This window comes from Pomacea canaliculata, linkage group LG13 (genome assembly GCF_003073045.1).
Source record: "Pomacea canaliculata isolate SZHN2017 linkage group LG13, ASM307304v1, whole genome shotgun sequence".
NCBI lineage: Eukaryota > Metazoa > Mollusca > Gastropoda > Architaenioglossa > Ampullariidae > Pomacea > Pomacea canaliculata.
Window position 1 is genome coordinate 5,619,574 of NC_037602.1, and position 26,837 is coordinate 5,646,410.

At 38.7% G+C, this 26,837-nt stretch overlaps 4 protein-coding genes across 4 annotated transcripts; all 4 read left to right on the forward strand.

Moving 5' to 3' along the window:
* Positions 1-1,287: 1,287 nt before the first annotated feature.
* On the forward strand, positions 1,288-4,418 carry LOC112554631. The gene is made up of 2 exons (XM_025222540.1): positions 1,288-1,553; positions 2,049-4,418. Exon 2 carries the CDS (start codon positions 2,283-2,285, stop codon positions 3,396-3,398), a length of 1,116 nt encoding a protein of 371 aa, XP_025078325.1. The 5' UTR covers positions 1,288-1,553; positions 2,049-2,282; the 3' UTR covers positions 3,399-4,418.
* Positions 4,419-6,091: 1,673 nt separating this feature from the next.
* LOC112554687 lies at positions 6,092-9,951 on the forward strand. The gene is made up of 2 exons (XM_025222633.1): positions 6,092-6,531; positions 7,974-9,951. Exon 2 carries the CDS (start codon positions 7,992-7,994, stop codon positions 8,481-8,483), a length of 492 nt encoding a protein of 163 aa, XP_025078418.1. The 5' UTR covers positions 6,092-6,531; positions 7,974-7,991; the 3' UTR covers positions 8,484-9,951.
* A 6,696-nt stretch (positions 9,952-16,647) lies between these two features.
* LOC112554598 (atypical chemokine receptor 2-like) lies at positions 16,648-21,822 on the forward strand. The gene is made up of 2 exons (XM_025222468.1): positions 16,648-18,136; positions 18,746-21,822. Exon 2 carries the CDS (start codon positions 18,950-18,952, stop codon positions 20,018-20,020), a length of 1,071 nt encoding a protein of 356 aa, XP_025078253.1. The 5' UTR covers positions 16,648-18,136; positions 18,746-18,949; the 3' UTR covers positions 20,021-21,822.
* A 140-nt stretch (positions 21,823-21,962) lies between these two features.
* Positions 21,963-26,170, forward strand: LOC112554599. Its single transcript, XM_025222469.1, has 2 exons — positions 21,963-22,249; positions 22,889-26,170. Exon 2 carries the CDS (start codon positions 23,093-23,095, stop codon positions 24,158-24,160), a length of 1,068 nt encoding a protein of 355 aa, XP_025078254.1. The 5' UTR covers positions 21,963-22,249; positions 22,889-23,092; the 3' UTR covers positions 24,161-26,170.
* The last annotated feature ends 667 nt before the right edge of the window (positions 26,171-26,837 follow it).

Here is a 26,837-nt window from a genome sequence, read left to right on the forward strand (position 1 = left end):
AGTTTTAACGGATAGCTTGTTGTAATGCTCTATATTGACATAATATTTGAAACTGGTTATTAAGAGAATGCGTATACTTAAGATATATATATATAGACTATATAGTTCTCTAGTTTTCCACAAACTCTTAGGCCGGACACGATGAGCGAGCAGTGCTATTGGAAATTGCTTGGGCTGCACCTGGACACCACGATTTACTTTACGACTCTTTGTATTGTTAGCGCCTCGAAAAGTTTCCCTCGTATCGCCCGCCCACCTGTCAGGTGTAACTCTTGGGACGGCAAGGAGCACTGCGATAAGGGTGGTCTAGATGCTAGAAGCTTTATAGCTTGAGTTTTACTCCAAACAGCAAAATACTACTAGAGAAAGGTGATGCGGATTTCTTTCTGCATCAGTGTGTAATCGACTTGACAGAGAAAATTCTCGGCGAGCCTAAACAATGACTATGACTAAACCGGAAGCTTTGTACACAACTGCCTCGTTTTAGTAGTTAACTGGAAACAAAATTCGTCTGTCAGCTGTCCAGTAACAAATTCGTGGTTCTTCTGTAAGATGAGAAAGAGATAAGAGAACGATTGAAAGTACTTGCCGATGTACTAGCTGGAAAGAGTAGCGATAAATGGATCACAGTTAATGACCAGTCGATCAGATTATCAGGACTGGACAAAGAAGCTGCAGAAAATTTTCTACTTTAACGCGCAAAGGCCTCGGCGCGGGACACTTGACAGCTTGTCCGTAAAAATAAAAAGAAGATTGAAAGGACTGAAGTCAGATAGATTCAACATTCGTCCAGGGTCTTGTATTTGTCAACTGTTATTACTGCGATTTTTAAAGGGGCAATGAGCTTACTAATAAGGCTGAGATACTGCGCTATATAAGACAAAATTTTATTAGTAAACCTGGGTCTTCAGTTCTCAATATACAAACCTACGAGCATCATCAGGCACCAAATCCATGACGTCATGTTTGTCCAAAGAAATGTCTGATTAACACGAATTTGTCCATTGCTTTCTCTCTCCCTCTTTTCCCTATGCAGGATTCATAACCTATACATGTATGCTCCTACCTTCACGTCTGAATTCCACCATTACCATGAGAATGTCTTTTTGTGGTGTTTTATCTATCAGTCTCAGATTGTAGAAAAAAATCTCTTTCCTTCTCTGTGGCCTGTTTTGTGGGGCGCGTAGCATACATTTGAATTTTTTTCTCCTGTAAAAGAGGCCAAGCACTCTAACACTGGTGAAGGGGATTTTGCATTCTGCTTGGTTCGACTTTAGTCGAACTCAAAAGACCAACTACAGGGAACTCACAGTAATCTAGAAATGCATTATCATGCGCTGTCTGTTGTCCCCTCGGAGCCTGGTGGTGTCAGAAATGTGATCCAATGTTATCGGCCTCGTCTTCTGAGCGAAAGAAAGCGATGGTGTGAGTACGCCCCTTTTCAGATTTCTACCTCGACATCGACAAACTGTCGCACTTGCATCGTCTGCGAGTACGAGGGTCACGCAGGCTCCGATCTGATCACCGACTTTCTATACATCTTTGAAAAATCGGTGAGTATGCAGTGGTATTGAATAAGAGATGGCATGTTTGTGGTTCAGACAAGGGAAACACACATTAGATATTTAACACACATCTACATAGTGGTCTTAAAATTGCAAACCCTTTTGTTTCTGCTGACCTCTTTACTGCCTAGATTATATAGAAAGTATATATATATATTGCAATGATTTCATTAGTAGCACTTATCAGTAACATTGAAATTTCACAATACATACTAATATATAAGTATAATTTTACAGCAGTTGATTAAATGGCAGTACATTAATCACCATACGTACATGGCCAACTTAAAACACGCATTTGTAAACAACTCTTAAAAATATGGATGACAAAGCTTTTGTCTTCTGAAAGCTAGCAACAAATGACCATCGACAGCTTCCGACATTTCATTTCCTTAAGAACCCTCTCATCACGTGAGAAATGCGCGCGAAAAAGTCTGAATCAGCTGATGTACTGGGTGAACTTTCCTACGTATGTGTTTTCAGGTAGATTGCGGATGCAAAGCAGTAATTCAGGTTTTGTCACCATACCAAAGCAAATAATTTTGCAAGAGCAGCCTCAATGAGGAAGGAAAGGAACAGTGCACCGTTGCAGCCCCTCACTTTACATCGTATGTAATTCATGGAATAATATCGCTGTGAGGTACAAAGGTTAATACTCATACAGCCAACAAAATAGTTTGGTTTCGGCAACACATTATCTGTGTAAGCACATCAGCCATGTCATCCTCAACTAACACCACCTTCGGTAATGTCTTCAATGGTACTTTCGCAACTCGACTATCAGACCCCTTCGAACCACAGGACGGAGCCAGGTTCATAAATGCTCTCGTCACAAGCATCTTAGTAGTAGATTCTTTGCTAGCAGTCCTCATCATCTCCACGAACCTCGTGCTGCTTGTCGTTCTTCTGTCGAAGCCGTCATTCAGGAGTTGCCTACGAAACCGTCTGTTGGTCAGTTTGGTGGTCTCAAACCTTATCGTCGGTCTCCTGGGCTGTCCAGTAAGCGCGGACTTCGCCAGGACACGTCGGTGGGTGCACTCCTGTTCTTACCACATAATCCACACTGCTCTGACAAAGTACGTTCAAAATTTCGTGGTCGTGTGGGGGATGATCCTGCTGCTCGTCAACTACCTCTGCCGCCTGAAATCTTATACCGGTCCAGCCGTCCTGCTGCGCCTCCCCCCACGCGTGCAAACATGCGTTACCATCCTCTTCGTACTTTTACCTTGGATCATCGCGATCTCGTTGACGGGGGCAATGACGGGAATCGGACTTCACCGCTTGGTTCTGAAGAGTTGGAATAACAATTGGTGTCCAATTTTTCTGGAGCCATGGGCCACGGTCACCATGTCAGTCATCATTTTTGCACTGCCTGCCATTCTCCTCGTCGTCGTCCTCGCTGTCGTCCTCGTCGTGTACAGACGGCAGACGTTAACCCGCAGCGCGAGCGGAACGATCCTGGGAGACGCCGAGACGAGAAATGACCTGGACGACAGGAGTCCTGTTCCTGAAAGACCCTGGGTGCATGTGGCTGCAGCATTATTGTGCATAATTATGATGGCTGGCGAGGAAATAGGGAAGTACGCGCTGAAATATTCTTCGGGCTCGTGGCAGAGAAGTGTGGCTATCTTCGAAGCGATGTCGTCCTTGGCTGATCTTCTCACCTTTGTCCTTGCCCTTCTGTGGTTGCTGGCTCTGAAGGACGTGCGAGCCCGAGCACTCGAGATTTTGGCCATGGTTCCCGTCATGCATTGCAGGGTCAACACCTCCAGAGAGTCCTCCCCAGCTAACACAACTTCAGTGACATTCAAAACTTTGCGTGAAGAGGATTAAAATGTACAGACAATACTGTGCAAATAATATGGAGTAATCGCATAATGTTGTATCCCCGCGTGACTATATTAACATTTGTTTGATTTATTCACTTTGTGTTACCTGTGATTCCGTAGGATGTGATTTGAGTGTCTTGGTTTAAATACTTACACATATAGACATGCTATCATCACCCAGGTTTATTCTACATTTTGTCAAATGTGGGATATGAACACATGTCCACATTACTGGACGGGAAAGTAAAGGTTAGAGACCAGAAGATTCTGTAATATATAGTACACTTCACAGATTCACCACGTTCACATCACGTTGGGATTGTTTGTGAAAGCTGTATGAGAGTTTTATGCAGTCACATTTTCCCTTATTTTATCAGTTATTTTGATATACCGTCTTATCTTAATGTCACACTTCGTAGATTTAATCATTGACTAATAGTTACTGCTTTTTACCTTAAGCTGGAATAGTGTACAAACATGATATCACAAAAAATCGTGTGCTCGTCGTTCGCCATATTGAATGTCAAAGCAAAGGCTAAGAAAGAGAAGATGACTGAACAGTTCCCGTGTATTTGCTACCTTTTCAAGGAAAATGCTAGATGGTGGTTATTTCTAGAGTTATTACAAACTGTACCACAGAAAGACAAGAAGTTTAAAATTAAACATTCTTGTTTCTCAAGTCTTCTTCAAGGGCATCTCGTCCATGGTGTGACTGACCTTGTAAATAGGTGAAAAAGATTAATTTGGTTTTAAAAATCACCTTCCACAAAGGCTTTCCTATTCAATTTACAAAAAGAAAATGTCGACATGTAAAATTTAAATCATAGTATACCATAGATTCCGGTAAAACAACCTCATGCTGCTTGTTTTTGAAGCAAATAGTTTCAACTGAATGTGATGTTTGTTATAGTATATATCTGTATAAAAACATTTATTTACCTCCTGTCCATTTCAACAGTTGCCCACCGAACGACAAATGATGTCATATTTGTTAAGGAAGACAAGAAGAACAAAAAAAAAAAAAAAAAAAAAGAACAACAACAAAACACAACAAATAGAACGAAATGTTTTATTTTAAATCCCTGAAATGAAACGAAAATATTTCACTTAATTCCTTTCAGTATAACACGCATGAAAGTATTTAATTGATTCAAAATTTTTGTTCAATATTTGGGCTTCTACTGAAATAGCTGGAAATATAAATATTTCTAATACTGACAAAATATTTATATTGTAACATATTATCAACTTCATCTATTATTTCATGATTATCAAACAGACTTCACAACCTTTCATCGCGTGGCATATTTGAAATCCTCAGTCTGAATGGATATTTTATGATTCAAGATTCTAAATTGAGACATTTTAAATAATTTGTTTAACAAAACAGATATCGCTTATTTTTGAAACATTTTGTACAATATGTAATTGTAATAAATATCATGCAAATTTCAATATTTCGTGGCCAGTGTTGTGTATCTTTGAGGCAACGTGTTACTGTAATGAGCAAAAGGTAAGACTAATGAATGCACTTACCAAGTTCCTTTATGAGTGATGCCTCTGTAACAGATCATATGTTTTTATACTTTGTTTTATGGGAAAGTGTCGCAGACACTCGTGTACACATTTGCGAATTCTTTTCTTCACAAAACAACTCTGCCTTTTCTTGCAGGTCTGTATACATTTAATGATATTAACTATATTTAATCAACAAAAATACACAATAAATGTTAAAAATAATTTCCCAATAAACATGCATCAGTCAATTCTTATTGCTATCTAAAATCTCTGACTGTAAACATGGTGCTGCTGGGGACGAGCGACTACAACATACACCAGGACAAAATCGAACAACTCCACCTAACTTACAAAACAACAACAAAAAACAACTTTTCAAGTAGGTCATGATATTACCCGGCTGGCAGAAAGGTCCAACAGAAACCGATACATACATACAAAATTTGTTAATCTTATCCTGCTGGATTAATTTTAATCAGTAATTGAGCATTCAGCCTTTTTCTTAAATCTCTGATGTGAAGATGTCTAAGTTTTCCCTATATCATACTTGTGGTGGTAGTTCGAAAAAATTATTTTGAGGAATCTCTATTGCAGTTTAGAAATCACCTTAGAGATAGAAGCGTAACGCATTTCATAACCCTTTAAAGAATAAGGACATTTGATAAAATAATTAGATATTCAGGTCTCGTAGTTACATCGATTTATAACAGCCTTGAACAAGTGCAAACATAGCTTTGTCATTAAATTTCTTGCGTGAAATATTAAATTTATTAAAATAAATATCTGTTTTTGAGAGCCAAATACAGCATCTACGTTGAGACCATCAAAAGTAAACGTAAGGAAACTCCTTTCCTTGCCCTTTACATAAAAAACTACTTCCCTTATTTAACATTAAATGTTAGCATCGATTAATTAAAATATTCAAATAAAGTATTATAAAATCCTGTAATTTTTTAGGACACATCAAAGTATCATCAGCATATAATAGCAACAAAATAAAAATCTTGATGTAACATTTTTTCAGCCTTCCTATCTTTATCAGAATGTAATAAAAAGGAGGATTAAAAAATTTAAATTTTTTAACATTAATGAACACATTAATGTACTGACTTCTTTTAGATCATCCTTTTCTCGTGTAGTTCTAAAATATAATTAGTGGTTCTCCTAACCAGCTTTTCATCTTTCTGGTGGATCATTGTGAGTGCTACAATCAACACAGGGATATGTAACAAAATAGTTGATATTTTGCGCTCATGTTTTCGTGTCTTCCAAAGCAATTACACGTTTTGCTTTTTTTTCTATGTACTCTTCCTATCGGCAATACCCTCCCTGGTAAATTAGCCGTTATTATCAGGCGCTGGGTCTATTATCTTTTCTTCGCACTCCATGCCGGGTTGAGAGAAATGTAATCGCACGGTCACCAGAGCCTACACAGCCAAGTCCACTCGTTTAACAAATGAAAAAGAAAGAGCTCTTGCGAGCTACGCCCCTTCATACGATCTGTGCCTCTCGAGTCGACAAACTGCCAAACGCCTTCAGTGAGGTCGACAAAGCAAACACCACACAGCCACAAGTTCCCTCCACTCGCACAGTCGTGACTCTACAGCTTTCTAAACCTCGTAAGTGTGACACATGTTGTAGTTAGTATATTTATATATTGCAGTTTGTTCACAAACTAATTTCAGAGAGATGCACACTGTCAGTCTATCACACCTGCATTTACTGTGCACAAAGCTTGTTGCCACAGCTCACCATCAACTTTCTGGAGCAATTGTAGAAACCCGGCTGATACACATATTTAAATGTAAGTTATAACAAGATGGCGCTGACGTGGCAGTAGAAATAAAATGTTATCGCAGAACAAAATCTTTTTTTCATATTTGAAATCAGGATAGTGAAATGCACAAAACCTGAAATGTGCGTAAAAATCGCTGACATCACTACACCCTACTGTACATACTTGCAGACACCAGTCTCTTCAGACTTGGTAATACAGTGGAACCTCGGTTAGCGAACGCCTCGGATAGCGAATATTTCGGTTAACGAACAAGAATTTCGTTAAAAGTTTGTCTCGGATAGCGAACAAAATTTCGGATAACGAACAGCCACGTGAACAACACGTGACCGACCAGCATGTCATCATTCGATCAGTTACGATCGGTCGTTCCTTATCTATGCGCATCTTTCTTATTTAGTGATTTTTGTGCTTTATTTTAGTAAGATAATCCCAATAATGGCTCCAAACAAGATTAAGAGCAATAGAAGTGAGGTAATGACAAGGAAGCGGCCAGCAAATGAATTGAAAAAGGAAATGATTTCAAAGTATGAAGATGGCATGCGTCTGTCGGATATGTGATGTCGTATTACCGCAGAGTTTTACAAAGAAAGGCAGAAGGAGCAGACACTGGACACGTTTTTTCCTTTAACCTCAAAGCTATAAAAAAGGGAAGTCAACCCCGATTTTATAATGTCACGTGTGCTCATGGAGGGGGAATCAAAGCAGTATTCCACCCCTTCCTCCCCACACCTGCTTCCAACCACGCCGTCAAAACGGCAAGTTTTCTATGTTTTAAATGCTTTGGTTAATGTTTTATGTTTATTTAACTCCATTTATATTGCATTATAACTGTTCTCATTACAAAGCCAGTAACTTTCAATATTAGCGAGTCAACAGGGGCTTTAAATCTATTTCCTTTATTTCTTATGGAAAAAAATTGAATAATGAACAGCTTTCCAGAACGGATTAAGTTCGTTAACCGAGGTTCCACTGTACATGTACCTCCTGATACTGGTGTTGGGGATAATAACTCAAATATTGATGACTTGAAACAGTTTAACATTGTTATGATTTACTCTGTGTGTATGTTTTAGTTTTACACTATATATGTTGTCGAAAATTGTGAGTAGAGTTTCACGCACTGTTTGCCAATTTTTTTCTCTAGAATACCTTTAAAAATGTTTCTATATATAGAATATCATTTTAAAAAATTTATATTCTTGTTACATGAATGCATTGTTCTAAATTTTACATTTAAAAGTTAACTCATGTTGTACTTCTCAGGGTTAAGGAAAGCGAAACATGGGTGATTTCATCAACTTCAGTGTTCTGAATAGCAACTTAAGTGTCAACTTCAGCGACATCAGAAAAAGTAACTTCGATGTCAACACCGTCCTCACCGTGCAGGCCACGTTCGGACTTCTGGATACCTTGATTGGTTCCCTGGCAAACGCTTTTCTGCTCCTGGTCATCCTGACTTCCGGCAAGCTGCGCAACGACATGCGTAATGTGCTGATTGCAAACCTTGGCCATCGCCGACTTTTTGGTGGACGTCCTATGCCAGCCATTTGCTGTCGACATCTCCTTTCGGCCAAACTGGGCCCACGGCTGTTACTTCTTCCTGTTCCTCCAGTTCTTGAACGCCGTAGCTTTCAGCTTCATGTCTCTCTGGGGCATTATCGGCATCGACGCTTTGCTCCTCGTGCGCATTGCGCGCAGTTCGCCGCTGACGGCGGTTGTGACGTCGGTTGTGACCTCGACCGTGTGGACGAGGAGGCTACAGCTCGCGCTTGAAGGTCCTGGTGGTGGCTTTTGCCATGGTTGTTGTCCATTGTAGCCGTGGTGCCAATCTTCGTTGTAGGTTTACGTGTGTCCTTGAAAGATATGAAACCAGATGAAATCTGCTTCATCCATCTTTCTGAATGGGCCGAAAGGTTCGTCAACGTGTTATTCTTCATTCTGCCTATCAGCATTCTCGTTGTCATTTTCGTCACCATCGCTATCATCTGCCTCATTCGTCGCCGCAGAAGGATGGGACTGTTATCATTCGCTCCCCCGACGCTGTCAATGCCATCAGACCTCGACACTTCCACGTCATCACCAACAACAGCAAGGGCAAGACGAAGCCAGCACATGGAGTCGGACCAGGAGCCGCTGAGCCCATACATCGTGGCCTCTTTCGTTACTATAGTAATGATGGGCGCCAAACATGCTTTCATCATGGGGCAAAACAGCATTGACGTGAGCATCGACGTCTTTGTCATCTTGGTCATGACCATTCTCGTTCTGGGTCGACATGAAGTCCACGGTGTTACCTTTTCTGTGGCTGTTTATGTTTTCCGACATAAAAGAGCAAGCGAGGCATTTGATAAAGTCGTGTCGAAATAAAGTAATGAGAGTCGAACCGGAACCCCCGATTGAAGTGTCGGTAGCCTACACAAATCTTTCGGATGATTAAGTTTCCTCTTTTATCTTACATCACTTGGACCTAGTGGAGTTAAAAGTATAGACAGGTGGCTGTTTACGAGGCTGATGTACCACCTGACAATAGTGTTGCTCTCTGAACGAGGCTACAATTATGAACTGGAAGTAAAGATTATTATCTGACTGCAGCCGGGTGCAGGAGAAGGAGATCAGCAGAAAACCTGAATTCTAAGTCTGGACTTTGTTCCATAGCTACCGCTCTAGTGTGCACATGTGGTTAAGCATCTTTTCTCCAAACTTTAAGTCTGGTAATCATCATCATCATCATCATCATCATCATCATCATCATCATCATCATCATCATCATCATCATCAGCAGCAGCAGCAGCAGCAGCAGCAGCAGCAGCAGCAGCAGCATATGCGGTGTCATGACCCAAAGAGATACGTATGATTCTTGGCGGCTAATTTTTGAGTTGATAATTTGGTATGTCCCGAAAACTATATTATTATTTTCCAAAAACCCCTTGGCAGTAAAACGGTTTCCCATCATATCTTAAAGCATTAGCATAGCTGTAAATGATATTTATATGCAGACTATTCTCATTCAACGTGTGTATTCACACTTTTGTACGCATACAACACATGTGTGTCTTTATCAAAAGAATAATAAAGACTTCACAGTGTATAAAATTACACATAAAGGGATGTAGTTTTTATTTTCAACTACGAATAGTAACAATGTATCATGTTATAAGGCAACAATACTAGCCCCGCTGTATTTTTAGTGGACTTCTCTCATAGCCGTCTCCACAGCCAGCGCGTTATCCATTTGTCTTGGTAAGGGTAATCCATGGAAGAAAATTTATTATGTAGAAGATAAACTGTAAAATAATCTACAGTGTGTGACTCATGATACATATAAGTTAGCCAGTAATAAAATTTTTGAAGTGTCTTGTTTTCTTTCGAATTCAGCTGTACTAAATGTGTGTCTTTGTATGAGTGTGTGCGCGTGCACGTGTGTGTGTTTTATGTTGAATTTTATCTAGGGTGCAAAGCCTCAAAATATATGAATGTAGCATTTTTGAGGTTAAATCAGGCCTGTTACTTGCAAAACGTTCACTTCCCCACCCTCTCAGCAGCAATGGATATCTATGTAGACAAGATTCCTCCAAGTCACAGTAGGCCGTTACAGTTCACTGCCTACAAAGTCCGTTTGTCTGTCACGGACGCATACACGGACATACCAAATAGTCGTTGAATAAATTAGCAGTCTCAGGTGGCGAGAGAGGGAAAAAAAACACCAACAACATAAAGGAACAAACAAAACAAGAAAGCCACCGTGACTTTCTTAAATGATCTATGCTCTCTGGTCGACACACCGTGTCTGCTTGGTAGACAGTTCTAGTTGTTTCTACATTTTCTTTATTCTTCCCTTTGCTATATGATCAAAGAATATATCATCTTCAATTTCTCTCTCTCTCTCTCTCTCTCTCTCTCTCTCACACACACACACACACACTGTGACACACACACACACAGAGTGAAAGGGAGTTCAAAATCTATCATTAAATTAGAAATTAAGTGTAAACATGATTATCGACTGCCATTTACATTACTATCAGATCAACAAGTCCATTTATTTATGGAAATTAAACCACTGACTGGATATCGTAGATGTATGCAAAGTGCTACAATAAGGTTAGGCAATAAGTACATTGGCAAAATCTCACAAATACAACTTTTTTCATAAGAGAAAGACAGATTAAACCTCTATATTTGCAGATAGGCAGCACCTGATTTGCAAAAGAGTCAGAATAGTAGAACAAAAACAACAGACCGGCTTAACTGAAGGATTACTATCAACCACACACGGCCCCCACCACAGACGTCAAATACAATGACAAATCAGTAAACTTTCAGTGAACTTTAGCTATGTCGATGTTACGCTCCTTCGAACGTTTATGATTCTCTTCTACATTGCTCTAACCAAATATATGACTACACGCAATTCGGTAAAGGAATTGTATAATAAGACTTGCCAGTGTGATAATTTGAAAATACTAATATCTTGCAAGCAGTTTTCATCATCGTGCACAAACCTCTTCTTGTTCGTCGGCGCCGATCTCCTCTCCAAGTCGTCAGCTAACCGGATTTGCGCTTTTGCCAACCAACTACTGACCAGCATGGGTGTAAAACCCATGGAGGCATCTTCCGCGTCCTTTCGCCATTGACTTTATCATAAAAGAAAAGTGGATTCTGGCTTTGACCTCTTCTCCACCCACTTAACTATCGTGTTACAGCTCAGAGGCGTATTTCCCGAATAGGGGCATGCACTAGGCACTCCTTGGTGGGGTAGGGGGCAGAACTGCGCGGGTTTGGTTTTGTTTTGTTAGTTACTTAGTTTTTGCTTCTTCTATTCAGCTGTCTTTTTTTTAATTGTCATGATAAAAAGAATTGTAGTTTTGATTACAGAAAATGCACATTAATCCGTATCAATTATGGAAAATCCAATCAGGTAGTAAGCTTTAGGTAGTTACTCTACCTTTTCATAAAATCATAAAAGTTTACAAAAAGTAAAGGAATAAGAACCCTTGAAATGATTTTGAATATCCTCTTCACATATGGCAGCAACCACTTCCCATTACCCTTTCTAAAACTGTACTTTTAAATCTATAGCCGTTTAGTATCCACTGTTGATTTCCACTCGCTTGTTACGAAGTGGATAACAAAGAGTGCACAGCACCTCCACAATTAACGCAAAGAAACTGATATATTGGGATCATGTGTTTTGGTCTGTACATAGAAATTACACTCTTTTTTTTTTTTTTTTTTTTGCTATGTACTCTACGCCCTCTTTATTAGACCTTCGCATCCTGAAGTGGACAAAACTCCTCTCTTACACGCTTCAGTGAGGTCGATCGATCGTGAGCGCCACACAGCCACAAGTTCAAGTGGTTCCACTCGCGGAGTCGTGATGGGCAGCTTTCTGAACTTCGTGAGTGTGACGATTGTTGTATTTAGTAGGATTGATATTGTCGTTAGTATGATGTACATTGATGTATATTGTAGTTAGGAGAAACCGTCTGTTGTAGTTCGGAAAGCTAAACACAAGAGACCAAGAACTATAGAATATAGATACAGAGAAATAAGTTAATGGCGAAACTCACTTATACAAAGTAAGAAACTGTGTGTGCGTGCGTGTGTGCGTGCGTGTGTGAGTGCGTGAGTGTGTTTAAACGTGTTCGAGATCTCCCCTGTACTTTACCGAAGCTTTTCTTCTTCTTTCTTTCATGCTTAGGATAGAGCATAATTAAATAGCAAGTATAATGTTTATTTATTAAAAACACTCGCAAACTAGCCAAGGCAGTCTTACTCGTGTGATAGAGCAGGAGACTATAGTTATTAAAAGTAATTTGAATATACAAAATAAAAAATGTTCAACATCAAATTAAGGAATTTGTTATAAAATTAAATATTGATAAACTGATGTATTGACCATAAAATCTATAAATGAGATTTTTCTATTATTTGGTGTAGCATACTACCGTAAGTCAACTTTTATTATTTCAGTATATATATTGATAAATTCACATAGAATTTTTTCATTCAATGAAAACATTTTCCGATCCATGTGTACTTGCAGTGGGGCTTTTGCAGAAGAGTCAAAATCGAAAACCAACAAAGAGAAGAACTTAAGTGAAGGATCGTTGTCACCACACAGAAGATCACTTCACGGTTTCTCAAGTCACATGGTGAACAAGTGATTACAAGATTGAGCTGGTCATTAGAGACCGTCTGTAAAACAGCTTTGAACAACAATCGTCTCTGAACTTTAGCATATGTCGGTGTCAGACTACCCTTTAATCTCCTCCCCAGTCTCCACAAATATCTTTTGACCAAAACATATCAATACGACACGGACTTAGAAAAAGAGTACGAGTCTTTCAAAGAGCAGTTACACACCAGTTTGGCAAATAATACTTTCCTTGCAAGCAGTCCTCATCGTTCACAACAAACCTTTTCCTGCTTCGTTGTCATCCCTCTCCAAGTCGGCACTACGGAGTCGCCTTCGCAACCAACTGCTGAATCAGCATGGCGGCCTCAAATCTCAACAGACGGCATCTTCAACATTCCTTTAATTGTTGATTTAGTCACAAAAGAAGATTGGATTCATGGATGTTACGTTTCTTGTGGTCCACATTGTGTTTTCGCGTTACACGAATAATTTCATTACATTGTCTTTGGGTTGGTTTGCTGGTCGTCTCCTACCTTTGCCGCCTAAAATCGTACGGGTGGTCCAGCATTCTTTCTGCGCATGTCTTCGCGCACAAAGAAATACGTGGCCTCTCTGCTGTTCGTGCTTTTACCGTGGATAATAGCGATTCCTCTGACTTTTTCCATCGGTCTGAGTGGGATACCTCATTGGCTAACCGATGATTATTGGAACAATTCATTATGTTTTTTGTTCCTAGAACGTTGGGCCGAATTCACGTTGAGTATTTTGATCGTATTCATTCCTATCGTGCTCATGATCGTCTTGGTTATACTTACCCTCATCGTGTACAGAAGACAGACAGTGATTGGCGGTCCTACAGACCAGAATACAACGCCCGAAGGTCCCTCTGTGCATGTGGCTGCTGCAATAATCTGTATCATTGTGTCTGTGGCCAAAGGTCTTGACACTTTCATAATAAATCTCTTCCGGTCACACGAGATAGAGATTGTCACATCGGTCACCATCTTATGTATAACCAGCATGATGCCATTTGTCCTGGCTCTTCTATGGCTGCTGGCCCTGAAGGACTTGCGAGCACATTCATGCGAGATCTTAGCCCGAATTTCCGTCAAGTTTTGCAAAAAGAGTACTTCTGACACATCAGCATTGGTGACTTTTAACGCACTTAGCCAAGAAGTCTGACGATTTGATTTTAATTGGTCTGACACGTGCTACAAGTTTTTGATAAATTATGATTTATGTTTTAAGTACTTTTGATTTTTGAGCCATTCACATGTGTACAAGGTATTCCAGATGTGCGGAACTTTGATTTAAATTTCTTACTGACTGAAGTCCTCGCATTTTATTTAAAGCTGTCAAAATCACGTTTTAACTGTTGTCCTAAGTTGGTTCCCCACTACTTAAATTCTTAAAAACTATTTCGAGAACTCACTGATTGTAAGATGGATGCCATATTTATTTAATCTTTCAGTTAGCCCTCTGAACAAAATTATAAATAGTTAAACCTTAAATAAAAGTTTAAACAATTACTCTGTCATCACATTGCACCATATTTGACATTTTTTATTTTGGAGTCCATCGTTTGACCTGTTGTGATCTTAATGATTGTGCTGGACTATGTTTTGTGATTTTGATACTTGTATTGACTTGTGCAACTTAAGCTGATCCGTTGACCAACATTCCCTTCTTTTTGACGGCAGATTCCTTTTAGTCCAGTTTCATGTTTGTGCATGTCGACAGCGAGATGAACCTTGTGTAATATGGCAAAACTGCTTGATGACTAGACGCAGCAAAACATGTTTACAGCTTCTCTAACCTGCAGAAAGGTTTATTCTAAGCGTTCTTGTACATCACAATACTGATAATCGCGTGCATCACTTTATTGATAATCATGTACATCGCTATACTGATCATCTTTACATCGGGATACTGAATCCTGTACACCATACTGAAAATTTAGCTCACCACAGTTTCTTATAATCCCGTACACAACAATACCGACAATCCCGTGCATCACGGTAATTGGATATTAATTAAAATGCTGATGAGTGGAGAGAGCTTGCTATTGCTTTGGCACTTTTTCTCGTGTGTGTGTGTTTATAATTTTTTTAAAGTACTTTTTATAAATGTGCGAGTAACTTTTCACCAACTGTTTGTTAATTAATTTTCTTTATAGAGTACCGTTATAAATGCTTCTATATACATTTTTAACTTTTGTTTTCTATAACACCATCTATCGTGTCTTTTCTGTATTGCATATATTCTTGTAAAAAGTGCTTTCCGACTATACTTTTCCAGTTTTACCAATTTTGTACTACTTGTACTGTGTTCTGTGTATGAAGATGTTTGCTATAAAGTAGAAGAGAGTTGTGGGAAGTATAAGATTTTCTTGAATTGTCGTTTGACACAAAAATATAAATCCCACACTGCATGCATTGTTCTACATTTCACATTTGAACATTTTCCCATAAGGCGAAAGTGAAATATGTGTGATGTCAACAACTTCATTGCATTTACTTTGAACTGTATTACAAGTATTTATCTTGAAAAACAATCATGGGAAACGTCCGGCACTTAGGCCGTGTAAGTCCCGCGAATCATTTGGTCTGGCCCGGTCAAGACAACCGCAAGCAGGACTCGAAATTCAAAAAATCTTTTTTTTCAAAACAACGTCAATGTAATTTAAATGAATCATATTAATACGGTAAATTTCGAGGGACAATCAAGAAACTCCATTATGGGACAGACAGGACACATAAGATTACATGACCGAGACAAATCACGTGGTCCCTCTGCCTTCACTGCGGTAAATCAGAAGATAGTCATGTCCCGGTAGGCTAGAAATGTACATGTTGCAAATGTGTTAACACACTCTTGTAAAACTATGGCTTGAACAAAAATGCAGGTTAATTTTAAAGTTGATAATTTTGTGTGACCCGCGAATGATTGATAAATTTCCAAATGGCCCTTGGCACTAAAATGGTTCCCCACCCCTGTCTTGATGTACTGTCATATTGCAGTAAATGGCACACACACACACACTATTATAATCCGATGTGTGTATTTATACTTTAGTACGCGTACATACAAGTGTATCGTTATTTTTTTAAGTAATAAAGCTTCACAACGTAAATAAATCACACAACAGCAAAATCCCACAAAAACAACTCTTTTCATTAGAGAAAGACAAATTAAACCTGTATGTCTGCAGATAGGCAGCACATGATTTTGCAAAAGAGTCAAAATATAGAACAAAACAACAGACGTGCTTAACTGAAGGATTACTATCACCACAAAGGCCCTCATCACGGACTGTCAAATACAATGACAAATGAGTAAACTTTCAGTGAACTTTAGCTATGTCGATGTTACCCTCCACTGTTATCTCTTCTACATTTCTCTACCAAATATGACCTACAAAATGGTAAAAATCTTTTACAAGAAATGCATTTATTAATTTCAAAATACTAATATCCTTGCAATCAGTTTTCATCATCGTCACAAACCCCTTCTTATTCGTCGATCTCCTCTCGAAGTCGTCACTACGGATTTGCCTTTGGAACCATCTACTGACCAGCATGGCAGTGTAAAACCTCATGGAGGCCATCTTCCGCGGTACTTTCGCCATTGACTTTATCATAAGAGAACAGTGGAATCCTGGCTTTGACCTCTTCTTAACACCCACTTTACTATCGTGTTACAATCAGAGGCGTATTTCCCAATAGGCACACAAGGCACTCCTTGGGTGGGGTAGGGGGCAGAACTGCGCGGGGTTTTGTTTTGTTTTGTTTTGTTTTGTTTTGTTTTGTTTTGTTTTGTTTTGTTTTGTTTTGTTTTGTTTTGTTTTGTTTTGTTTTGTTTTGTTTTGTTTTGTTTTGTTTATAAAGCCAGCGTGCCACGAGTTAACTGGTTTTTAATAGGTTACAATTATTGCAAAGAAGGTGGGTGAAAGAACAGATGGATGCAGGGGAGGTTAACGGACTTAAAGCGCTCCCCTAGACCTCCCAGCTGGAGGAGGGGGCGGCGGCATCAAAGGTGCCAATTAGTGTAAATACGCCATTGGTTACACTCATAACCGTGTCTTCGTTGTGGGAATGGTTGTGCTACTACTCAACTTCCTTTGCCGCCTAAAATCTTACAGCTGTCTTTCTGTGTACATACTTCAGTTAATTATCAAAGACATCTGCCTTTACTTTGTAATTCGGCAGCTTCAATTAGTATTTGTTTTGTGACAGCTTCGTCTCTATTCTGTACAAGCGACATGAACACCTTCGTCCTGGACCTTCTGTGGATGTCTGTCCAGAAGGACATGTTAGCATGTACATGTAAGGTTTAGGCCAGGATTCCACTTCTGTTGCATTAGATTCCTGTAATGGAACATCAGTAACCTTGAGGGAGGGGGACCTTTGGGTCTTTGATAATGGAATTCATTGAAATTGGTTGTGGCTCTGAAGAGGTCTTTGACATATGTATTTTTTCCGTTTCCAATTGTTTAGTGGTTCATGAACTTTTGCCCTCCTATTCAGTCTGTAGAGTTTTAAAGTGTTTATGGACTTAGCTTATATTTTTCTCTCATTTGGTTTCTTAGAGAGTGGAGGACAACTATCAGTTGTCATAATTATACTGATGCAAACGATTCAAAGCTGCCGATTGCTGGTGTTGTCTCCCTGCTATTTTAGCTGTTTGTACAAAATAGTTACTTAATTTTTGCTTCTTGCATTCAGCTGTCTTTTTTTTTTTTTCTTGTCATGATAAAAAGAATTGTAGTTTTGATTACAGAAAATGCACCTTAATCCGTATCAATTAGGGAAAATCCAATCAGCTAGAAAGCTTCAGTAATTACTACCTTTTTATAAAAACATAAAAGTTACAAAAAGTTAAAGGAATAAGAACCCTTGAAATGATTTTAATATTCCTCTTCACTTATGACAGCAACCACTTCCATTACCCTTTCTAAACTGTACTTTTAAATATCTATAGCCGTTTAGAATACACTGTTTATTTCCACTCGCTTGTACGAAGTGGATAACGAAGAGTGCACAGCAACGCCCACAATTAACGCAAAGAAACTGATATATTGGGATCACGTTTTTGTTCTTACATAGAAATTACTTTTTTTTTTTTTTTTTTGCTATGTACTCTTACGCCACTTTATTAGATCTTCGCATTCCTGAAGTGACAAACTCCTCTCTTACATCGTCTTCAGTGAGGTCGACGACGTGAGCGCCACGCAGCCACAAGTTCATTCCACTCGCGGAGTCGTGATGGTCGCAGCTTTCTGAACTTCGTGAGTGTGACGATTGTTGTATTTAGTAGGATTGATATTGTCGTTAGTATGATGTACATTAATGTATATTGTAGTTCGGAAAGCTAAACACAAGAGCGAGAGAACTATAGAATATAGATACAGAGAAAAAAGTTAATGGCGGAACTCACTTATACAAATTAAGAAACTGTGTGTGCGTGCGTGTGTGCTGATTGTGTTTAAACGTGTTCGAGATCTCCCCTGTACTTTACCGAAACTTTTCTTCTTCTTCTTTCTTTCATGCTTAGGATAGAGCATAATTAAATAGCACCTATAAAGATTATTTATTAAAAACACATGCAAACTAGCCAAGGCAATCTTACTCGTGTGATAGAGCAGGAGAATATATAGTTATTAAAAGTGAATTGAATATACAAAACTAAAAGTTTAACATCAAATTAAGGATTTGTTATAAAATTAAATATTGATAAACTCATGTATTGACCATCAAATCTATAAATGAGATTATTTCTATTATTTGCTGTAACACTACCATAAGTCAACTTTTATTATTTCAGTATATATATTGATAAATTCACACTCAAATTTTTCATTCAATGAAAGCATTTTCCGATCCATGTGTACTTGCAGTGGGGCTACAGATGATTTTGCAGGAGAATCAAAATCGAAAACCAACAAAGAGAAGAACTTAAGTGAAGGATCGTTGTCACCACACAGAAGTTCACTTCATGATTTCTCAAGTCACATGGTGAACAAGTGATTACTAGATTGAGCTGGTCATTAGAGACCGTCTGTAAAACAGCTTTGAACAACAATCGTCGCTGAACTTTAGCTATGTCGGTGTCAGACTACCCTTTAATCTCCTCCCCAGTCTCCACAAATATCTTTGACCAAACGTATACATATGACACGGACTTAGAAAAAGAGCACGAGTCCTTCAGAAGAGCAGTATTCAACAGTTTGCAAATAATACTTTCCTTGCAAGCAGTCCTCATCGTCGCAACAAACCTTTTCCTGCTCGTTGTCATCCTTTCCAAGTCGGCACTACGGAGTCGCCTTCGCAACCAACTGCTGATCAGCATGGCGGTCTCAAATCTCACAGACGGCATCTTCAACATTCCCTTTATTGTTGATTTAATCTCAAAACGACGTTGGATTCATGGATGTTACCTTTTTGTGGCCCACTCAGTGTTTTGGCATTACACGAATAACTGCATCATTGTCTGGGGTTTGGTTTTGCTGGTCGTCTCCTACCTTTGCCGCCTAAAATCGTACGGTGGTCCAGCATTGTTTCTGCGCATGTCTTCGCGCACAAAAAAATATGTGGCCTCTCTGCTGTTCGTGCTTTTACCGTGGATAATAGCGATTCCTCTGACTTTTTCCATCGCTTTGAGTGGGATACCTCAAAGGATAAAGGATTATTGGTACAATGCAGTATGTATCTTTATAGTGGAACGTTGGGCCGAATTCACGTTGAGTATTTTGATCGTAGTCATTCCTGCCGTGCTCATGATCGTCTTGGTTATACTTACCCTCATCGTGTACAAACGACAGACAGTGATTCGCGGTCCTACAGACCAGAATACAACGCTCGAAGGTCCCTCTGTGCATGTGGCTGCTGTAATAATCTGTGTCATTGTGTCTGTGGCCAAAAATCTTGACACTTACATAATAAATCTCTTCCCGTCACATGAGATTTTTGTCACATTGGTCACCCTCTTTTGTATAAGCAGCATGATGCCATTGGTCCTAGCTCTTCTATGGCTGCTGGCCCTGAAGGACTTGCGAGCACATTCATGCGAGATCTTAGCCCGAATTTCCGTCAAGTTTTGCAAAAAGAGTACTTCTGACTCATCAGCATTGGTGACTTTTAACGCACATAGCCAAGAACTCTCGACGATTTGATTTTAATTGGTCTGACACGTGCTACACGTTTTATGACAAATTATGATTAATGTTTTAAGTACTTTTGATTTTTGAGCCATTGACATGTGTACAAGGTATTCCAGATGTGCTGAACTTTTTAAAAATTTCTTATTGACTAAAGTCCTCACATTTTATTTAAAGCTGTCAAAATCACGTTTCAACTGTTGTTCTAAGTTGGTCCCCCACTACTTAAAGTCTTAAAATCTATTCAGAGAACTCACTGATTGTAAGATGGATGCCACATTTTTTAAATCTTTCAGTAAGCACTCTGAACAAAATTTGAAATAGTTAAACCTTTAATCAAAGTTTAAACAATTACCCTGTCATCAAAGTGCACCATATTTGACATTTTTTATTTTGGAGTCCATCGTTTGACCTGTTGTGATCTTAATGATTGTGCTGGACTGTGTTTTGTGATTTTGATATTTTTATTCACTTGTACAACTTAAGCTGATCCGTTGACCAACATTCCCTTCTTTTTGACGCCAGATTCCTCTTAGTCCAAGTCCATGTTTGTGCATGTCGACAGCGAGATGAACCTTGTGTAATGTGGCAAAACTGCTTGATGACTAGACGCAGCAAAACCTGTTTACAGCTTCTCTGACCTGACCTCTTCTTAACACCCTCTTTACTATCGTGTTACACTCTGAGACGTATTTCCCAATAGGCACACTAGGCACTCCTTGGGTGGTGTAGGGGGCAGAACTGCGCTGGAGTTTTGTTTTGTTTTGTTTTGTTTTGTTTTGTTTTGTTTTGTTTTGTTTTGTTTTGTTTTGTTTTGTTTTGTTTATAAAGCCAGCGTGCCACGAGTTAACTGGTTTTTAATAGGTTACAATTATTGCAAAGAATGTGGGTGAAAGAACAGATGGATGCAGGGGAGGTTAATGGACAATATGGACAGCTTAAAGCACTCTTCTAGACCTCTCAGCTGGAGGATGGGGCGGCTGCATCACATGTGCCAACAGGTGCCAATTAGTGTAAATACGCCATTGGTTACACTCATAACCGTGTCTTCGTTGTGGGCATTGTTGTGCTACTACTCAACTTCCTTTGCCGCCTAAAATCTTACAGCTGTCTTTCTGTGTATATACTTCAGTTAATTATCAAAGACATCTGCCTTTACTTTGTAATGCGGCAGCTTCAATTGGTGTTTGTTTTGTGACAGCTTCGTCTCTATTGTGTACAAGCGACATGAACACCTTCGTCCTGGACCTTCTGTGGCTGTCTGTCCCGAAGGACATGTTAGCATGTACATGTAAGGTTTAGGCCAGGATTCCACTTCTGTTGCATTAGATTCCTGTAATGGAACATCAGTAACCTTGAGGGAGGGGGACCTTTGGGTCTTTGATAATGGAATTCATTGAAATTGGTTTGGGCTCTGAAGAGGTCTTTGACAAATGTATTTTTTACGTTTTCAATTGTTTAGTAGTTTATAGACTTTTGCCCTCCTATTCAGTCTGCAGAGTTTTAAAGTGTTTATGGACTTAGCTTATATTATTTCTCTCATTTGGTTTCTTAGACAGTGGAGGACAACTATCCGTTGTCATAATTATACTGATGCAAACGATTCAAAGCTGCCGATTGCTGGTGTTGTCTCCCTGCTTTTTTAGCCGTTTGTACAACATAATTACTTAATTTTTGCTTCTTTCATTCAGCTGTCACTTTTTTTATTGTCATGATAAAAAGAATTGTAGTTTTGATTACAGAAAATGCACCTTAATCCGTATCAATTAGGTAAAATCCAATCAGGTAGAAAGCTTTAGTACTTACTACCTTTTTATAAAAGCTTAAAAGTTACAAAAAAGTTATAGAAATAAAAACCCTAGAAATGATTTTAATATTCATCTTCACATATGGCAGCAACCATTTCCATTATCTTCTCTATAATGTACTTTTAAATATCTATAGCCATTTAGTATCCACTGTTTATTTCCACTCGCTTGTACGAAGTGGATCACGAAGAGTGCACAGCAACGCCCACAATTAACGCAAAGAAACTGATATATTGGGATCACGTTTTAGTTCTTACATAGACATTACACTTTTTTTTTTGCTATGTACTCTTACGTCCCTTTATTAGACCTTCGCATCCTGAAGTGACAAACTCCTCTCTTACATCGTCTTCAGTGAGGTCGACGACGTGAGCGCCACACAGCCACAAGTTCATTCCACTCGCGGAGTCGTGATGGTCGCAGCTTTCTGAACTTCGTGAGTGTGACGATTGTTGTATTTAGTAGGATTGATATTGTCATTAGTATGATGTACATTGATGTATATTGTAGTTAGGAGAAACCGTCTGTTGTAGTTCGGAAAGCTAAACACAACAAGAGCGAGAGAATTCTAGAATATAGATACAGAGAAATAAGTTAATGGTGGAACTCACTTATACAAATTAAGAAACTGTGTGCGTGTGTGTGTGCGTGCGTGATTGTGCTTAAACGTGTTCGAGATCTCCCCTGTACTTTACCGAAATTTTTCTTCTTCTTCTTTCTTTCATGCTTAGGATAGAGCATAATTAAATAGCACCTATAAAGTTTATTTATTAAAAAACACTCGCAAACTAGCCTAGGCAGTCTTACTCGTGTGATAGAGCAGGAGACTATAGTTATTAAAAGTAATTTGAATATACAAAAATAAAAATTTAACATCAAATTAAGGATTTGTTATAGAATTAAATATTGATAAACTCATGTATTGACCATAAAATCTATAAATGATATTATTTCTATTATTTTGTGTAGCATACTACCGTAAGTCAACTTTTATTATTTCATTATATACATTGACAAATTCACACACATATTTTGCATTCAATGAAAACATTTTCCGATCCATGTGTACTTGCAGTGGGGCTACAGATGATTTTGCAGAAGAGCCAAAATCGAAAACCAACAAAGAGAAGAACTTAAGTGCAGGATCGTTGTCACCACACAGAAGTTCACTTCACGGTTTCTCAAGTCACATGGTGAACAAGTGATTACTGGATTGAGCTGGTCACTAGAGACCGTCTGTAAAACAGCTTTGAACAACAATCGTCGCTGAACTTTAGCTATGTCGGTGTCAGACTACCCTTTAATCTCCTCCCCAGTCTCCACAAATATCTTTGACCAAACATATCAATACGACACGGACTTAGAAAACGAGTACGAGTCTTTCAGAAGAGCAGTATTCAACAGTTTGCAAATAATACTTTCCTTGCAAGCAGTCCTCATCGTCGCAACAAACCTTTTCCTGCTCGTTGTCATCCTCTCCAAGTCGGCACTACGGAGTCGCCTTCGCAACCAACTGCTGATCAGCATGGCGGCCTCAAATCTCACAGACGGCATCTTCAACATTCCTTTACTTGTTGATTTATTCACAAAACAAGATTGGATTCATGAATGTTACCTTCTTGTGGCCCACTCTGTGTTTTCGCGTTACACGAATAACTGCATCATTGTCTTGGGGTTGGTTTTGCTGGTCGTCTCCTACCTTTGCCGCCTAAAATCGTACGGTGGTCCAGCATTGTTTCTGCGCATGTCTTCGCGCACAAAGAAATACGTGGCCTCTCTGCTGTTCGTGCTTTTACCGTGGATAATAGCGATTCCTCTGACTTTTTCCATCGCTTTGAGTGGGATACCTCAAAGACTAATGGATAATTATTGGTACAATTCATTCTGTATTTTTTTCATGGAACGTTGGGCCGAATTCACGTTGAGTATTTTTATCGTATTCATTCCTATCGTGCTCATGATCGTCTTGGTTATACTTACACTCATCGTGTACAGAAGACAGACAGTGATTCGCGGTCCTACAGACCAGAATACAACGCTCGAAGGTCCCTCTGTGCATGTGGCTGCTGCAATAATCTGTATCATTGTGTCTGTGGCCAAAGGTCTTGACACTTTCATAATAAATCTTATCCCGTCACACGAGATAGAGATTGTCACATCGGCCACCCTCTTATGTATAATCAGCATGATGCCATTTGTCCTGGCTTTTCTATGGCTGCTGGCCCTGAAGGACTTGCGAGCACATTCATGCGAGATCTTAGCCCGAATTTCCGTCAAGTTTTGCAAAAAGAGTACTTCTGACTCATCAGCATTGGTGACTTTTAACGCACTTAGCCAAGAAGTCTGACGATTTGATTTTAATTGGTCTGACACGTGCTACAAGTTTTTTTGATAAAGTATGATTTATGTTTTAAGTACTTTTGATTTTTGAGCCATTCACATGTGTACAAGGTATTCCAGATGTGCTGAAAGTCCTGAAATTGACAAGATATGTGGGTGGAACCATGTATGTGAAAATGCTGAGGTTAGAATTTTGCGTTCACTTTTCCCAGTAGACGTTTCTGTGCATGTTATTGTTTAGTAATTGTAAACTTCTTAGCAGTCAAAAGAATGTTGTTAAATTTCTTATTGACTGAAGTCCTCGCATTTTATTTAAAGCTGTCAAAATCACGTTCTAACTGTTGTCCATAGTTGGTCCCCCACTACTTAAATTCTTAAAAACTATTCAGAGAACTCACTGATTGTAAGATGGATGCCACATTTTTTTAAAAATCTTTCAGTTAGCACTCTGAACAAAATTTGAAATAGTTAAACCTTTAATCAAAGTTTAAACAATTACCCTGTCATCACATTGTACCATATTTGACATTATTTATTTTGGAGTCCATCGTTTGACCTGTTGTGATCGTAATGATTTTGCTGGACTATTTTTTGTGGTTCTGATATTTTTATTGACTTGTACAACTTAAGCTGATGCGTTGACCAACATTCCCTTCTTTTTGACGCCAGATTCCTCTTAGTCCAGTTTCATGTTTGTGCATGTCGACAGCGAGATGAACCTTGTGTAATGTGGCAAAACTGCTTGATGACTAGACGCAGCAAAACCTGTTTACAGTTTTTCTGACCCGCAGAAAGGTTTATTCTAAGCGTTCTTGTACATCACAATACTGATAATCGCGTGCATCACTTTATTGCTAATCCTGTACATCGCTATACTGATAATCATTACATCGCGATACTTAATCCTGTACACCATACTGAAAATTTAGCACATCACAGTTTCTTATAATTCCGTACATAACAATACCGACAATCCCGTGCATCACGGTAATTGGATATTAATTAATATACTGATGACTGGAGACAGCTTGCTATTGCTTTGGCACTTTTTCTCGTGTGTGTGTTTATAATTTTTTTAAAGTACTTTTTTACAAATGTGTGAGTAACTTTTCACCAACTGTTTGTTAATTTATTTTCTTTATAGAGTGCCATGATAAATGCTTCTATATAAATTTTTTACTTTTGTTTTCTATAACACCATCTATCGTGTCTTGTCTGTATTGCAAACATTGTTGTAAAAAGTGCTTTCTGACTATACGTTTCCAGTTTTACCAATTTTGTACTACTTGTACTGTGTTATGTGTATGATGATGTTTGCTATAAAGTAGAAGAGAGTTGTGGGAAGTATATGATTTTCTTGAATTGTCGTTTGACACAAAAATATAAATCCCACACTGCATGCATTCTTCTACATTTTACATTTGAACATTATCCCATAAGGCGAAAGTGAAATATGGGTGATGTCAACAACTTCAGTGACCCGAGTAGCAGCCAAAGTGCCAACTTCAGTTAATTGATAAAGATTAATTTTGATCTGTACAAGTTCGGAGGAAACAAAGTAACATTATTTATGCATTTACTTTGAACAGTATTACAAGTATTTATCTTGAAAAACAATCATGGCAAACCGCAAACGTCCGGCACTTAGGCCGTGTAAGTCCCGCGAATCATTTGGTCTGGCCAAGTCAAGACAACCGCAAGCAGGACTCGAAATTCGATAAATCTTTTTTTCAAAACAACTTCAATATATATTAAATGAATCATATTAATAACGTAAATTTCGAGGGACAAGTAAGAAACTCCATTATGGGAGAGACAGGACACATAGATTACATGACCCAGACAAATCACGTGGTCCCTCTTCCTTCACTGCGGTAAATCACAAGATAGTCATTTCCAGGTAGGCTAGAAATGTAAATGTTGCAAATGTGTTAACACACTCTGGTAAAACTATGGCTTGAACAAAAATGCAGGTTAATTTTAAAGTTGATAATTTTGTGTGACCCGCGAATGATTTATAAATTTCAAATGGCCCTTCGCACTAAAATGGTTCCCCACCCTTTCTTAAAGTACTGTCATAGCAGTAAATGGCACACACACACACTATTATAATCCGATGTGTGTATTTATACTTTAGTACGCGTATACATACAAGTGTATCGTTATTTTTTAAGTAATAAAGCTTCACAACGTAAACAAATCACACAACAACAAAATCCCACAAAAACAACTGTTTTCATTAGAGAAAGACAAATTAAACCTGTATGTCTGCAGATAGGCAGCACATGATTTTGCAAAAGAGTCAGAATATAGAACAAAACAACAGACGTGCTTAACTGAAGGATTACTATAACCACAAAGGCCCCCATCACAGACTGTCAAATACAATGACAAATCAGTAAACTTTCAGTGAACTTTAGCTATGTCGATGTTACCCTCCACTGTTATCTCTTCTACATTACTCTACCAAATATGACCTACAAAATGGTAAAAATATTTTATAAGAGATACATTTATTAATTAGAAAATACTAATATCCTTGAAAGCAGTTTTCATCATCGTCACAAACCTTTTCTTGTTTGTCGATCTCCTCTCCAAGTCGTCTCTACGGATTTGCCTTTGCAACCAACTACTGACCAGCATGGCGGTGTAAAACCTCATGGAGGGCATCTTCCGCGGTCCTT